Below are 17,765 nucleotides of genomic sequence, written 5' to 3'. Positions count from 1 at the left end.
AGGTTCTAGGGGTGGAGGAGAGGCATATCCAAACTAGACTTCAGAGTACCCCCATAAATAATTTAGGATAGTGACCAGGTAATTCTCCAATCAAAGGTAACCAAGCAACTAAGGAATGAAGAAACAGCAAAACAAAAGAGAAGAAATAGACAATACAGAATTCAGCTGTTAGACTCAGGTTTAAAAACAATTATACCTATATGTTTCTGGAAATAAATAACAACCTTGAAATTAACTATAAGGAGGCAATAAAAAGTGACACCCCATATCTGAAAAAGAACCAAACTAAAAAAGATAGTAATTGAAATGAAAAACTCAATGATCACATTTGAAACATATTGACAATATAAGGGAGAAATAATGAACTGGAAGGTCAAGCAGAAGACCTTATATGGAAGGCAGTACTGAAAGAATGAAAAAGAAATCCATAAAAGCATATAGCAGACGTGGAGAATATGGTACAAAGTTCGAATGCTGCCATGCCAGGAACAGATGAAAGAGAAACTAGCATAGAAATTGAGAATTTCTCAGAACTGAGGAGAGATGCCTATTCACAGATTTAAGAAACTCAATGGATTCCAAGCAGAATAGAACAAAACCCATGCCTAGACAACTCATAATGAAACTGCAGAAAACCAAGACATAGAGAAAATCTGAAAGCAACCAGAGAAAGAAGTTATCTTCAAAAGAGCAACTGAAAAAAAAAAAAAAAAAAAGAGCAACTGATAATGGACTTTTCTTAAACAGCATATCAGAAAAGGGTAGATTGATCCAGTTTTGATGTGCTCAAGGAAAATTAGTGCTACTTGGAATTCAACCACCATTCAAAAGTGAATTTGATCCCTTTTCTTAGCCTATGGTCTCTTCTAAAATTCCTGGACACTCTGGGAGGGGCATGAAAACCTGTGTTGATCCATTGCACTTTAAAGTGAAGGACTAGGAGAGAAGTTTGTCAGACTGGTGTTTGAGAAAGTTACAGAACAAGGTCTGTAGTGGCCCACAGACTTGATGGAAAAGCAAGAAGGGGTACCTGAGAGGTTGAAAACAGCTATCAAAGATCAACCAAGCTTGCCTTATAATTTGCCCTACCATGAATTTAGCTTGTTGGTGGAAAACCACTCTTTCTCCTTTCAGTGATTCCTCATTTACTGATGCATCAAGGACCAGTTCTTTACCTTATCCTTACCTTACAGGCAGGATTGATACTTAAAATATGTGACAGGACTCAAAAGCACTGGTGCTCATCAAACAGAAAAGATTCCCAATATCAGACCAGGTGGTGGCTGTTGCACAAGACCAGGGTTCTGGTGCCCCCTGTGGTACAAGTTGTTACCCCTTAAGTGGCTAGAACATGGAGAAGCCCAAAGGAGGGGCCTGATGAGCTATGGCAGTGGAAACATTCAAAGTAGCAGCTCTCTAGCAACTGTACTTTAACACACGTATTGGGAGTACTAATACGTACCAGCTGAATACAAGCCCTGCTTACACCCCTTCCACTGGGCTACCATAAGCAGACCTTCCTCCCTCTTGATCCCTGCCTCATCTTACCCCCTTGCACAATTTATTTAAAAAAAAAAAAAACCTTTATTTTGAGAGAGAGAGACAGAGAGCATGAGCAGGAGGAGGGACAGAGGGACAAGCAGACTCCCCACTGAGGGAGCCTGATGCAGGGAGCCTGATGCAGGGTTCAATCCCAGGAACCTGGGATTATGGCCTGAGCAGACATCAGATGCTTAACCGACTGAGCCACCAAGCCCACCCTCCTCGCACGTTTAAATCTTCCAACACAGCTGCTGCTTGTCTAGTTCTATCAGGAATACATCTTAACAAAAAATCTATAGTATAACTTCCTTTGGCAAAGCCTGGTTCTTACGTTCCTTGGAACACTCAAACAGGAATTTCATATCTCTTTTGGCAAACTGTTCATTCCTGATATAACTATATCATTTTGTTGCACCTTAAATGGGCTTTATAAAATGAAAATCCAGGCTTATGCAGAAAATAAGAGGTATTTCTTTGCTTTATAGTCAGATTCAAAATAAGTTTCCCTTAAATGACAAGCTCCTTTGCTATATATTTGCATACAAATCTTATTACACGGTATGTTTATAACAGAAAAAAGTTAGAAAATATAAACCACCTGTAATATATATGTATGTGTGCAAATAAAATGTATATATGATCCAATTAGCTAACATTCACTTTATATATAAACTTTTTCAAGATAAAGTTATATCTGCATTCTTTGCCTGTGTAAGATATGCCAAGGCATAGCCATATTTAAGCAAAAGAAAAAATTTCTTCTTCCTAGCAACAGTACCTTTATTTGGATTTTAGTGATGGATCAAGCACTATCAATGTGAAGTTGTTTTGACATCAAATGAAAAGTCCTGTAGTAGTGCAGCTCAATATGATTTGGATTATCATCTTCAGGTACAAAAGCATATCAGGAGCTCAGAGCCCAAGGACTTCATTTTTTAAAACTTGGGCTTGAACTACATTTGAATTCAAATTCAGTAATGCCCTTAGATCAACTTGAGCTGACAAATTCTTTAGAAGAAAGTGGAATAAGGCAATTTGATGGAAATTATACTGTGCAGTGCCTTGTCACTCCAGATATTTCACTTTTACATTAAATTTTTTTCAATTAATTTAAAGGTAACTGCTACATGCCAGATATCCAGGCTATTTGTCATTATTATTCATTTATTTATATGCAGCACTGTCACTGTAAGTGGACATAATTCTTAAGGAAACATAATTGCTCTAAACCTATCAACGTGCTTATGTAAAACTTTGTAAAATCTTTTCTCTGGAAAGAAAGTTAAGCATCGGTTGTCAGAAAATGTTCACCAAGGACCTCTGCATACAATGTACACTTGGGCTTCTGCCCCTGGTCCCCTCACATGCATCAGGTTCCTTGCCCTAAGCCCTAGGACCCTCAGGTTTGTGTAGTATTGTTTAAAGGATAATGAACTTTCACCCAAAATTTGCTGATCAAAGATGGCTTCCAGAGAAAAAGAGCGATGCATGCTGTGAAATATGTGGGTAGAACTGCAGCATTGACATACGAAGTGAAAACAAAAGTCTACTAATACATGCTACATCCCTTTGCCCTCTTTATTTGACAAGCACACAGAATCACACTCAAAAGTTGAAAGAAACTTGGGGTAGGAAGGGATTTCAGAGTCATCTTGTCCAACATTTTTTTTGCAGGTAATGTAACTGAGACCAGGAAAAGTCACCCCACAAGACAACCCTGAGACAGAGAAGTCCCCAGAGCCTGTTAGTCAAGACCTAACATGGTGGTCTTAGCACTCCACCTGTGAAGAGTGGGGTATGGAATGCTCTGGCATGTGGAACACTATGGAGTTTACTAAATGACAAATTCCCAGAATTCTACTACTATACTTTCAATGTCTAGCAATTCCAATCTGTGCCATCACTTCCTCTAGTCTGTTCAAAGCTCACTTTAAACCCTGCCTCCTCTAAAAATTTGTATTAAACATGAAGTTAATGCAGTCTTTTAAATGGCAAAATTTATACCCATACCAAAAACGGGACTAAAAATTTAGATTTTTATGCCTTCAGGTAAACAAAAGTGAACATTCTCTCATCCTAAGCCCCACATCACATGTAATAAATTTATTTTAACAACTTTTAAATTCTTAGAAGGTAATCAGATGAAATGCACAGCACACTGTAGTTAATCAAATGCTTTCGCAATCAAAGCTTTTGCCTCTAGTGTCGGCATCCAAAAGCTTCATTCTTGGAAGACAGCTCAGTGGTTCTTCAACTCAATTTAGTCTGCTCATGGTTGGTATGTGATTATGTGGTCAAAACTCTCCTTATTCATTTCATGTAGAAATCTAGCTGATAACCTTAACATTTCCTCTAATAGGGAAAGTTACTGACATGAAATGATGAATCAGTAATGGAGCATGAAGATTACCCTACTTAACATTCTTCAATGGTTCCCTAGAGCCTTCTTGATAAAGTCCAGACTCCTTAAATTGGCAATCATGGACCTGCAAGATCTGAGCTTCACCTATCTTTCTACTCCCATTCTCAGTCCTCCCCCTTCTTACTACCTGCCCCAGACATACTAAACCACTTTTAGTTCTCTGGAAAAATCAAAGTTCTCTCTCTTCCCTTCATTTAAAATGCTCTGCATATGTCCTTTTGACATTTGTCTGGCTAGTTCCTTCTCACACTTCAAAGGTCTGTTTACTTGCATACACCCATTTAGAGTGTTATTATGAAGTAATGTCAACTACACCCTAAATACAGAAACAATCGATTCACTTTCAGCGAGACATCAACATTTGCCTTTCCATACTACTCTTTCGATAAAATAGATTATTCTTACTTCCACTTCCTTATCATCCAATCATTTCTTAATCCCTTGCAAACCTGCTTCCCTTAGCATTACTTAACTGAAAACACTTTTTTGAAGGCTGCTAGTGTCCTCATAATCATTTAATTCATTGGCAAGAGGTTTTTTTCCAAATACTAAACCTCTTTAAGTTTTCTAAAGCCATCTAAACTGCTGTTCACTTTATTAGTCTCCTCTCTTTTCCTTTTAGGCATACAGTTTTCCTAGATGTCTTATTCTGTTTCTTCTCTGTGTCATTTACTAGCTCCATTTCTCCTCTAATTAGAGGTGTTCCTCTAGGTTCATTAGATTCAAAACATTAGCATTAGGATGCCTCCCAACCCCTTAACTCATAACAAATGCAAATCATTTGTGTATCTTGTTCATTATAGCTTCTTAGTGAAAAAAAGGAAGAAAAAACAGTCCAGTAAAAAAAAAAAAAAAAAAAAGCATTTGTTTTGGAGATAAACTTGGATTCACATTCCAAGTCTGTCATTCATTCTTGAGCACTGGGGCATGGAGATTACTTAAGCAATTGGACCTCAGTTTCTCATCTATAAATTGGAGAAAATAATGTCTTTTAGTGTGGCTGTAGGAATTGCAGTAAGCAAAGTGCATATTCCAATGCTAGGTACACGATGGGCGCTCAAAATATATTCATAATTAATGTAATTTCCACACTTCCCTTAAACTTGTGCAGTATTTCACTGTCCCAATCCATTTCCTCATACACCTTAACAAAAGGTAAACCTTACAGAGTGCAGATATGAACAGGGTTTTTTTCTGGCCAGATGGTTCCAAATTGCTTACTAAATCAAAGCCCAATGCCTCCCTACTTAAGAATATTCATGTTCTAGCTCCATCCTTCCTCTCTAGCCTTCTCCCTCAATGCCCTTCTAAACATGCAAACTGGACTTTTTTGTGGTTCTCAAACATGTCACATACTCTTTACCTTAAAGTCCTGCTCAAGTTATGCCTCCTTTAGGAAACTGATACCCCTGGCTGAAAACTTTATTCTCATTATACTTGATTAGTACAGGGTACTCCTATTCGGTATGATCTCCCTTTGAAGAGACAAACTAGGTTATGATTCATTTGCCTACTCACGACTTTGCTAAGTGATCTCACACACACAGAGGGGAGGAAGGAGGGAGAGAGAGAGAGAGAGGGAGGCAGGCTTATTTATTTTTTAAAATATCAACTAGACTTTTCCTCAAGGAATTATTTTCATTTCCTCAATTGTTTATGAAGGGGTGGGAATCGAATAGGGAGAACAAGGTGTATACAGAGTACTGAAGGAGGCATTGCTGGCTGAACTACCATTTGGAATTCTCCCCCACAGCAGAAAAAAGGCAGGGTTGAAACAGTCATCCTAGAAACTGACCAGGTAAGACTTTAAGATCTGTTGATCAATTGCAATCAACCTCTTGGGAAACCCCTTACCAATTTGCTAGGCTTGTCCATATTTCTTTTCTTCCCCAGAGCTATTTTCCTAACCTTCCAGGCTCCTCTAAACTACAGAGTAAACAAAAGATTTTAAACCTGCAGTTGAAAACATAGAATATACACATATATATTTAATGTTATTTTATGCATTAGTTCATATGTGACAATTTTCTTTAAAATGTAATTTCTTTCAACCAAATCCAAGACTAAATTTTTATAGGTATAATTTTCAGGCAGCACCTGGTATAGTGCTTTGGGTATAGTACAAATTCAGTATATAATGGTTGAAAGAAAAATGAATTTATAGTATACAACAACTGCAGTGGGAAAAATGAGAAAAGATATAGTCAGAGTGAGTATGACACTTGGGGGCTCAACCCTCATCAATATCAGCTCAATAGGTCCTGGGTGCCTACTGGTATATAAGGATTTAAGTATCCCCCAACAGAGTGCCTTGAGAATAGAGATGATGTCATTTTATTTTGCATTACTTGGTAATGTACCAAGTCTGAAGATACTTTCCTCAACTGCGAGAGTACCCAGGAATCAGAAATATTGGTAGTTCCATGATTCAAACAAATTAGGTATGCCCTATATTTGTAAAATTTACAATTACAACTCCTGTGATCCTCAATCACTCCACGGAGTAAGCAAAGTATTCAATTATTAGTCTCAATTTACATTTTTAAAAAGATTTTGTTTATTTATTCATGAGAGAGAGAGAGAGAGAGACGCAGAGACACAGGCAGAGGGAGAAGCAGGCTCCCCATGGGGAACCTGATGTGAGACTGGATCCCAGGACCCAGGGATCACGCCCTGAGCCCAAGGCAAATGCTCAACCACTGAGCCACCCAGGCGTCCCTCAATATACACTTCATAAGATAAAACTGCTGCCCTCAAAATCCAGTTCCAGGTCTGCTCTTCTACTATTAAATACCACAGAAACACAGAATAGTAGAAATGGAAAGATCTTTAGAAATCACCCAACCTCATTTTTTTTAAATATGAGGAAGATGGGGATCCCTGGGTGGCTCGGCGGTTTGGCGCCTGCCTTCTGCCCAGGGTGTGATCCTGGAGTCCCGGGATCCAGTCCCGCGTCAGGCTCCTTGCATGGAGCCTGCTTCTCCAACTGAGCTACCCAGGTGCCCCCAGGGCCCTTCTTTGAGCCTTCGTTTTCTTATTAGCATCATAGAGAGAATTCAGATTTGATGTGGGGATTTGAAACTAGTTTGGCACAGAGCCAAAGATCCATAAATATTTGTTAAGTAAGTGAATGAGACCGGCGATGCTCAGTAAGTGATCACTTGGCGGGGTAGTCCTCATCTCCCGCGGCGGGCGGGGCTCCAGGCTGAAGGCTCTCGGCCTCCTTCCAACTCACAGGCCTGAAGCCCGAGCCGGGCCAGTTCTTCCCTGCCTCCCTCGGTGCTCCGGTGCTCCACAGCCTTCGCTCCGCAGCCTCCACAGCTCGGGTGCTCCAGGCCTCGCACAGAGCTCGCTGGGCCTCGTTCTCTAGCCCATGCGAGTACTGAGGCCTCGGAGCCTTGCTTCACCTCCCCTCATCCCTCCTCCCTGCATCTCTCCTCTCTCCACCATCCCTCCCCTCTCCATCATCCCTCCCCTCCCCATCCTCCCTATCATCCCTCTCCTCCCCGTCATCCCTCCTCTCCCCGTCATCCCTCCTCTCTCCGTCATCCCTCCCCTCCCCGTCATCCCTCCCCTCCCCATCCTCCCTCTTCTCCCCATCCTCCCTCTTCTCCCCCCATCCCTCCCCCCACCCCGAGCCCGACCGCGCTCCTCAAGCCACAACTCCACCAAGGGGGCCCTCCCCCCACCGCCGTCGGCGTCCAAGGGGACCAAGCATTTCGTTTTTCTCATCCTTTTTTCCTCCTTAGTTTTCCAGTTTTCTTCCACTTTCGGGAGCCGCAAGCCATTCCGCTCGGCGGTAAAGCCCACGCCCCACCTTCTTTAGCTGCCGGGGCGGGGAGAGGCGGGGAGGGGCGGGGGGGGGCGGGGCAAGCTCCCGGCGGCTTAGATGGCCGCGTCGCCTAGGAAACTGGGGAGGGCGTCGGAATACGGCGGGCCGTGTCGTGTCTGCGCAGGCGCCCCGGCCCCGGCCCCGGCCCCGCCCCGGCCCCGGCCTGCACTCTCGCGAGAACTGCCTCCCGGAAGTTCCACGTCAGTCAGTCGGCTGGGCTGCGGGTCGCTGGGTCTCTCGGGGTGTGTGTCGCCGGTGGCAAGCAAGTAAGGGCTCCCGGGCTCGCACCGACGGAGCGATGGTAGGTCCAGACCCTGCCGGAGGGAGCGGGGCCTGGTTGTGTGAGGCCCGCTCTTGGGCCTCTCCCCTGGGGGCCGCGGTAAGCAGCGGCCCCGGCTCCTGCTTGGGCCGCCCGCCGCCTCAGGCCTGGTGGGCTCCTGGTCCGGTTTGAGTTCTGTTGAGCGAGGCGGTGTGGAGAGGCGGTGCCTGGGCTTGGCCAGACCTAACTCATTCTGCTCTTAGAGCAGGGGCAGCCGATTTTACACTCCTGTTGGGCTTGTCCCTGCTCCCGCGGTGTGTGCTCCCCGCACGCTGCGGCCTTAGAGCAGAGAAGCTCCCCCTCTCAAATGAGGTGACATGTACGTGGAGTCAGAAGTGCAATTTCAGATGCTTTGGGAATCCCACATTAAGTTTCTAGGGGCCCAAGGAAGGGCTAGGATGCTGCTTCTAAAACTGACGTGCTTTTCTTTTTTTCAAAGATTTTATTTTTTATTCGTGAGAGACACAGGCAGAGGGAGAAGCAGGCTCCACGCAGGGAGCCCGACGTGGGACTCGATCCCGGGTCTCCAGGGTCACGCCCCGGGCCGAAGGCCGGTGCTAAACCGCTGGGCCACCCGGGCTGCCCTTGACGTTTTTTTCTGCATTTGCAAATATAGGGGCTGATAAGAATGGCAGTCGCGACAGGCAACACTTTTTTTTATTATCATTCTCACCTCCCTCCGCCTCCCCCAAATACCCTAAAGTTCTTTTGCTCGAGTGTTATAATAATAATTTTTAAAAAATACAATAGTATGAGAATATCCTTTATGAGGAAAAAATAATGTAAGAAAGTCAGGATTTTATGTTTAAACGTTTTCCCGCCCACTCCTTCTTTTTTACTTGTTAGGAAGCGTAGGTTCAAAGATTTTGGAGCTGGAAGACCTTCCGGGATGAGTAAGTCCCAAGTTCTGAATGTAGTCGTCTCAAACTTTTTAAGGCAGAGGTGGAATTAACAACCGAGGTTGAGTCCTTGGGGGAAACTGGTAAAAGTTATGGATACTTCTAGAAAAACGAGCAGAGAAGCACACAGTGTCGCAGGAACTTGGGTGGGTTCGCTCACAGGCACCACACCTTCCCTCCCATGAAGAAGTTCATGGGTAAGGATGTTGAGCTCCTCAGCAGGATCTAGGGTCTCTTAGTTGTACATCTCATGTTACCAGTGTTCTTTTCTGGTCTGGGATCTGTTGTGCTCTGAGTAATGGACATTTCGTAATGAAATGTCCTTCATTCTTTAATGCATTTAAGATTTTTTTGTATAAGATACAAAACATGAATTTACTTATTCACTTCTTTACCACACAGTGTCTACTGTGTGTCTGTGCACTTTGCTAAACATTTGCTTCCTAATTCTTAACAGCTGGGAGAATGAGTTATAAATAATGTTTATAGAGTGATTTTGATAGGCCAGGCACTATTGTAACTGCTTAACTTTTTTTTTTTTAAGATTTTATTTATTTATTCATGAGAGACACACAGAGAGAGAGAGAGAGAGGCAGAAGTACAGGCAGAGGGAGAAGCAGGCTCCATGCAGGGAGCCCAACGTGGGACTCGACCCCAGGACTCCAGGATCACACCCTGGCAGAAGGCAGGCGCCAAACCGCTGAGCCACCCAGGCATCCCATAACTGCTTAACTTTGAATTTAATTCTCATAACACTGGAACGTACATACAAATATTACCCCTCTTTTACTTATGTTGAATCTCAGAGAAGTTAGGTAACCTTGTCCAATATTGCATACTTAAAATGGGTGGTGGAACTGAAATTTGAATTCAGCATAATTCTGTAGACCTCAGTTACACCATCTGTCCTTAAACCCCCATATCCAAATATATAAGATGCTGTGGAGATAAAGACACGAGTAAGCAGTGACCCTGCCCTGAAGGAGCATCTACTCTATAAAGCAAAAAGAGACAATTATACAAATATGAGGAGTTAAAATTCACTTCTTTAAGATCCCTTAGGAAAAAAAAAAAAAAAGATCCCTTAGGAAAAGATAGTTCTGGCTAGGGTAATCCAAAAGATGATATTGGTGGCAGTGGCATTGAAGCTGAAACCTAAATGCCCCCAGCTTTTGGAAGATGAAGGAAGACATTTAGAATTAAGGGTACAATATAAATAATCTCACTCATAGTTGTATTCCAGAGGTGTCCTATACAATGTCTCATTCAAAGTAATCACACGTTGGGAGAAATATAGCAAAAGATCTTGGCTGTGCTTTTTAAAACTGGGATTTGTGAATTGAGGGTATTTGGAGCTACACTAGAATTGCTTAGTCTCCCAGCTCACCTTTCCATAGCATCACTTTTACTTAGTAATCATTAAACATCCATATGGTAAGTGATAGATTTTCTCATTTGCCAGAGGAAAAAAGATGAGATGTGTTGACCTTTTTGAAAGCTCCCACTGTGGTCCCTGGCACACAAAAGACACTTCATGTTTGTTCATGCTAAAGAGACCAGTTATAGGAGTTGAAATTTGTCATGCAAAATTAAGGATGAAGTAAAAGGCCCTGCTTCCCTGAATGGTCAAGGAATGTGACGATGATCGTTTGAAAGTAGGAAGTTTGAGGGGCGCCTGGGTGGCTCAGTTCATGATCCTGGGATTGAGCCCTGCATTGGGCTCTCTGCTCAATGGAGAGTGTGTTTCTTGTTTCTCCCTTTTCTTCTGCCTGCCCCTCTGCCTACTATGCTGTCTCTCTCTCTCTTTCTCTCTGTCAAATAAGTAAATGAAATCTTAAAAAAAAAAGAAAGAAAAGAAAAGAAAGTAAAGACTTTGGGATGGAGAGGAAGGCATGGCAGTAGAAATGTGGTTTTTTTTTTTTTTTTTTTTTTTGATAATTATAGAGAAGAACCAAAGATCTTTGATCTTTTAAAGTCAAGAGACCTAGGTTATTGTTAAAAGCAGAGGAGGCATGTATAGCAGTAATAACAAGGTTGAAAGTAGTAAATGAATAAAAACCTTGTGAGATGTTTGCTTTGTCTCAGGATATTTTACATGTTTTATATACATATATATGCATATAATACACATTATTTGCATATGTATTATTATATACACAGTGGAAAAAGATAAAAAAAAGCCTTGTGAAGTGTTTGCTTTGTCTCAGGAAATTATCTCTGCTGAAATTATTTAGTAATCTTCATCTTGTGTTGAAAAGTAACCTTAAATTTCTATTCCATTCATGATCATAATGGAAGATCACAAAAATAAAAGATCCAGTGGTAACTTGTCAAATAAACTTTTAAGTTGTATTTAAAACCTTTTCAAAGGGGAAACATAGTTTAAATCCATTTTACCCAGTCTCTGTCCAAGAGGAAATTAAGACTACTGAACTAAGGCATAATTTTTTATAATGAATTGGCTTTTCTCCAATTCATTGGTATGCTTGGGAGAATTGAGAAAATACTTATTCACGTCATTTTCTTGTCTGTTTAGATGAATCCAGGTTGAAAACTCCTCTTTTAAACGATTAGCATTGTCTGACTGGAGAGTTGTTTTTTTTTTTTTTAATTTTTAAAAAGATTTTATTTTTTTCATGAGAGATACAGAGAGAGAGGCATAGGCGGAGGGGGAAGTAGGCTTTGCTCTCCCTGGGGAGTCCGATGGGAAACTGGATCCTGGGACTCCGAGATCACTCCCTGATCCGAAGGCAGACGCTTAACCACTAAGCCACTCAGGCGTCCCTGGAGAGTATTTTAATTTTTGTTTAAAATTGTTCTAATTAAAGATGTCTGGATGGCTCAGTGGTTGAGCGTCTGCTTTGGCTCAGGGCATGATCCCAGAGTCCCAGGATTGAGTCCCACATCGGGCTCCCTGTATGGAGCTTTCTTCTCCCTCTCCTGCCTGTGTCTCTGCCTCTCTCTCTCTCCGTGTCTCTCATGAGTAAATAATATCTTCTAAAAAATTAAAAAATAAAATTGTTCTGATTAGAATTAGGTTCTGATATTAGATTACTAAGTAACTAGTTAGATTCCAGTAAAGTTACATTAGGTTCCTGTAACTTAAATCCATTAAAATGCTGTAAACATTCCCTTTTGTCTACAAAGACCTTCATGGACATGGATATAACCTGTATTGATCACACATCACATTCACCTACCATTTACTAATATTATTGCCAAAATACTTTTCTCCAAAGAAATCAATTTTTTTATTGAGGTGTAATTGACATGATGTTATATTAATAATGATTTAGTATTTGTAAATATTGTGAAAGGATCACAACAGTAAGTCTAGTTAACATCTATCACCATACATCGTTACAGTAATTTTTTTCTTGCATAACTTATAAGATCTACTCTTAGCAACTTTCAAATATGCAACACAGTATTAACTATACATTATATCCCCCATGACTTAATTATTTTATTGCTGGAAGTTTGTACCCTTTGACCTCTTTAATCCATTTTGCCCAGCCCCTGCTCCTGACAACCACCAGTCTGTTTTCTGCATGTATGAGCTTGAGCTGTTTTAAGATTCTACACATAAGTGAGGTCATGCAGTATTTGTCTTTCTCCAACTTATTTCACTTAGCATAATACCATCAAGGTCCATTCATGTTGTCACAAGTAGTAAGTTCATTCTTTTTTATGTCTGAATAATATTCATGTATGTGTGAGTATTTTTGTGATCTTCCACAATGATCATGAATGGAATAGAAATTTAAGGTTACTTTTCAACACAAGATGAAGATTACTAAATAATTTCAGCAGAGATAATTTCCTGAGACAAAGCAAACACTTCACAAGGCTTTTTTTTATCTTTTTCCACTGTGTATATAATAATACATATGCAAATAATGTGTATTATATGCATATATATGTATATAAAACATGTACAATGAAATATTGTGTAAAATGTATAATATGTATAATATACATTTTCTTTATGCATACATCTATCAGTGGACCTTTAGGTTGTTTTGATGTCTTGGCTATTGTCAATAATGCTGCAGTGATCATGGAGGTGCATATATCTTTTCAAGTTGTTGCTTTTGTTTTTCTTCAGATAAATACCCAGAAGTGGAATTGCTAGATTATATGCTAGTTCTGTTTTTAATTTTGAGGGGAACCTTCACACTGTTTTCTATAGTGGCTGCACCAATTTACATTCTAAACAATAGTGCACAAGGGTTCCCTTTTCTCCACATCCTCACTTGTTACTTCCTGTATTTATTTATTTATTTATTTGAAGATTTTATTTATTCACAAGAGAGACACACAGAGAGAGAGAGGGAGGCAGAGACAGGCAGAGGGAGAAGCAGGCTCCATGCAGGGAGCCTGACATGGGACTCGATCCTGGGTCCCCAGGATCATGCCCTGGGCTGAAGGCAGTGCTAAACTGCTGCGCCACCTGGGCTGCCCCCTGTCTTTTTAATAATAGCCATTCTAACAGGTGTGAGGTGATATCTCGTTGCGGTTTTGATTTGTGATGATTAGTGACATTGAACATTTTTCATCTATCTATTGGTCATCTGTAATCTTCTTTGAGAAAATGTCTGTTGAGAACTTCTGCCTATTTTTAAAATTGGATTAATTTCTTTTGCTATTGAGTTGTATGGGTTTTTTATATATTTTGAATATTATATATATATTTATATATTATACATTTTGAATATTAATTCCTTATCCAGATAGATGTTTTGCAGATATTTTCTCCCATTCAGTAGTTGCCTTTTCATTTTGTTGATAGTTTCCTTTTCTGTACAGAAGCTTTTTATTTGATGTAGACCCACTTGGTAATTGTCTTTACTTTTGGTGTCAATTCCAAAAACTCATCAAGACCAGTGTCAGTGAGTTTATTGCCTATGTTTTCTTTTAGGAGTTTTATGGTTTCAGGTTTTACATTCAAGTCTTTAATCCATTTTGAATTAATTTTTGTATAATTAACTATGGTGTAAGATAGTGGTCCAGTTTCATTGTCTTTCTGTCTTTTCTTTTTCTTTTTTCTTTTTGTTTTAGAGAAGGAGAGGGGTGGAAAGAGGGGAAAAGGGAGAGAGAATCTTAAGCAGGCTCCACACCCAGTACAAAGCCCAAGAAAGAGCTTGATCGGACAACCATGAGATCATGACTTGAGCTAAAATCAAGAGTCAAGACACTTAACTGAGCTGCCCAGGCACCCCTCATTTGCATATCATTGTCCAGTTGCCCAACACCATTTATTGAAAAGACCATCTGCTCCTCACTGTATATTCTTGGCTCCTTTTTTGTAGGCTAACTGACCATATATGCATGGGTTTATTTCTGGGTTTTCTATTGTGTTTCATTGATCTGTGTGTTTTTATGCCAATACCATACTGTTTTGTTTGATATTATAGTTTAGGATTACTAAGACTTCATGAATAACACGTCTTCAGAATATTTTCTCATAGGGCACTAATGACACGGACAGAACATTGTGATTTAGAAGATATTTTTTATTTAGTGACTAGATACTCTATAAACCAAGGATTCTCAAAGTGTGATCTCTAGTCTCCTAGGAGTCCCCCATACTGTTCCAGGAAGTGCGCTGTGTCGATCATTTGCACTGTTGCTGTAAAAGTAATGGAATGTAAAACAACTGCTGGTGGAAGGTCACCAGGTTGTACTGATGATATATTCTTTATTACCACACAATTTTTTTTAAAGCCAGTCTCACTTAAGAATGTCATTTGTGAAGCAGGAAAAAATATTAGTTTTATTACATCTCGATACTTGAGTATACATCTTTTAAATATTCTATGTAATGACAGAAGTATGCACAAAATACTTTTGTTGCAAGCTTACATGAAACGGTGACAAACTATGTTTATTTAGCAGACATTTTCTAAAAACTGAAAGAAGCTATCTGGTGCCTGACAGTATTTGTTTTCGATAATAAAATTGGTGCTTTTAAGTGAAAATTAGGATTTTAGAAAACTTCTGTCATTGAACTAGATAGATTTCTAATACTTGAAGACTTAGCAGTTGAGGTAGCTGGTGATATTAATGAATATGACTTTTTGCCACCATGTAATGAAATGTGTCAAATTTTGGAAATTCTGCTTTAGTCAGTAAACCAAAATTTTCCAGATGACCAATGCATGATGTTACAAAAGATGGTGAGTGAAAGATCCATTCAAAATACATAATAGACCAATATGTAACAAAGTACAAAAAGTTCATTTATGTAGTTTCAGATTTTACATTGCAGCTAAACTTTAAAAAACTACCACTTGTCAAGTTTTGGTGTGTATGAAAGAATAATATTCACAGCTATTTGAAAAAAGTTATTAAAATATTTTTCTCTTTCCAACTACCTGTGAGGCCAAGTTTGTTGTTTTTTTTTTTTTTTTTTTATGTACATTAACCAGAAAAACATCACAACATATTGAAGGCCAAAGCAGATATGAGAAACCAGCTATCTCCTATTAAGACAGAATGTGAAAGAGTTTTGCAAAAAATGTGAAACAGAGGGGTGCCTGGGTGGCTCAGTCTATTGGGCAACTGCCTTTGGCTCAGGTCATGGTCCTGGGATCTAGCCCTACATCAGGCTCCTTGCTTCGTAGAGAGCCTGCTTTTCCCTCTCCCTCTGCCTGCTGCTCCCCTGCTTGTGCTCTCTCTTCTCTGTCAAATGAGTAAAATCTTAAAAAAAAAAAAAAAAAAAAAAAGTGTTGCCACTCTTCTCACTAAATTTCTTTTGAAAATTTACTTATTTTTCATAAAATATTATTTAAGTCCACGTATAATGGGCTTATTTTTGTTATTTGAAGATGAATTAATACATAAATATTTTAAAGTCATTTCAGTTTTAATGTTTCACATTATAAATATCAATAAATATAACCTACATAAGCAAAAGCTTTTTAGGAAATTTTTTTGAGTGGAAAGTTTTGGTCCTGAGACCAAAAAGTTGGACAACCACTACTGTAAATTTAAATTTAAATACTCCTCTGGAGGGTATTATGCTGAGTGAAGTAAGTCAGTCGGAGAAGGACAAACATTATATGTTCTCATTCATGTGGGGAATATAAATAATAGTGAAAGGGAATATAAGGGAAGGGAGAAGAAATGTGTGGGAAATATCAGAAAGGGAGACAGAATGTAAAGACTGCGAACTCTGGGAAATGAACTAGGGGTGGTAGAAAGGGAGAAGGGCAGGGGGGGTGGGAGTGAATGGGTGACGGGCATTGGGGGTTATTCTGTATGTTGGTAAATTGAACACCAATAAAAAATAAATTTAAAAAAATTAAATAAATAAATTTAAATACTCCTATGTTTGTATGAGTGAAGTAGGTGCCTTAGGCTTGAAATTATGTCTACAGGTTAGCAAAGTAAAAACTGAATTGTTTTGTAGGCCTGTTAATGCATTGTTTTTTGTTAAGATCTCAAACATGTTTTATTTGGCGTAGCAATTTAATGTTATGAGGGTTTTTTATGTTGTTTCTCCTTAGCCTCTGCGACTTGATATAAAGAGAAAGTTAACTGCTCGATCGGATCGAGTTAAGAGTGTGGATTTGCATCCTACAGAGCCATGGATGTTGGCAAGTCTTTACAATGGCAGTGTGTGCGTTTGGAATCATGAAACACAGGTAGGACTTTTTAAGGACTTTTTAGAAACAATGTGTTAGACTGTGTTTATAATGAAAGAGAAGACACAGAGTCCGGTAGATATGCAGATTGCTTTCTTACTTGGTCCAAAACATTTTCAGTAAAGAGGAACTAACATTTATGGGGTTATAGCTTGTGGTGGGAGAAAACATTTGGGTCTTGCTATGTACAATAATTAAATGTTAAATTCTGATATAGGTAGTGTTACTCTTTCTTTGAAGTGAAGGAAACTGCCACCAATATAAGGTCACTTGCTCTAGATAAAGTATTTAATAGTACTTAATTTTTCATTCAGTGAATATTCTAATGGACTTAGGAATGGGATTTTTAATTTTATTTATTTTTTCCCAAGTGCTTGATAGGATGATATGTAGATAACTTTCAACCAACCATACAAATTATAGAGTATGTCAGAGAAATATTTGTAGTCACCTTTTGATTATACATACAAGAATGTGCTTTCTACAGATTATCTGTCTTAAATGCTTGTTTTGTTCTTTTCACCTGAGTAATTTATCCTTCAAATTGGTTTATCTCATATTTTACGGTTTTTCTTGATGGTTCTTAATCTTTTTTCCTTCAAAATACAGAACGTATAGTCAACACTATTCCATACAGTTACATGTCTATTTACACAATCAATATCTTCAACATCAGGGTTAAGTTCTTAATATCCAGACAAAATTCACATTGAGTAATTTAAGATGGCAAAAATAGGCTTAGGGAACCAAGGTCAGGAATAAACCTAAAAACAACCTTATAGTCTTAGGTCACTATAATGGCACCGAATGCACACTACACCAGGACTGCATCAGTGACATTTTATACACATTAACTCTTTGTTCTCTGGTTTATGCCAGTGCTGATAACATTGTCTGACACATAAGGCAATTATTTTTTGAGCTAATGAATAATATTCCATTTATCACTGTTGGACTGTATCAGGATTTCTGACCTCTGCAGTTTCACATCTTCATCTTATGAATCCATTTGTCTTAATGCAGATAGTATGCATTAATATGCATGCTAACTCCTCTTTTTTTTTTTTTTTTTTGGATCTACTTCTGCTTTCACAGGTTTAAA

At 39.3% G+C, this 17,765-nt stretch overlaps 1 protein-coding gene across 2 annotated transcripts in view; it reads left to right on the top strand.

The window, feature by feature from the left end:
• Window positions 1-17,765, top strand: part of COPB2 (COPI coat complex subunit beta 2) — a 68,734-nt gene that overhangs the window by 30,212 nt on the left and 20,757 nt on the right. Inside the window, exons 1-2 of one of the 2 annotated variants that reach the window (XM_038571033.1) lie at window positions 7,952-8,097; window positions 16,526-16,663. In XM_038571033.1, coding sequence (XP_038426961.1) covers window positions 8,095-8,097; window positions 16,526-16,663 — 141 coding nt within the window. In that variant the 5' untranslated portion in view covers window positions 7,952-8,094. Of the gene's footprint in view, window positions 1-7,951; window positions 8,098-16,525; window positions 16,664-17,765 lie in introns of those variants that run through there. The other variant, XM_038571034.1, reaches the window with a different exon arrangement.

This window comes from Canis lupus, chromosome 23 (assembly GCF_011100685.1).
Source record: "Canis lupus familiaris isolate Mischka breed German Shepherd chromosome 23, alternate assembly UU_Cfam_GSD_1.0, whole genome shotgun sequence".
NCBI lineage: Eukaryota > Metazoa > Chordata > Mammalia > Carnivora > Canidae > Canis > Canis lupus.
Note: the sequence above shows the minus strand (reverse complement) of the source record. Positions and strands in the feature narration are given on the sequence as shown.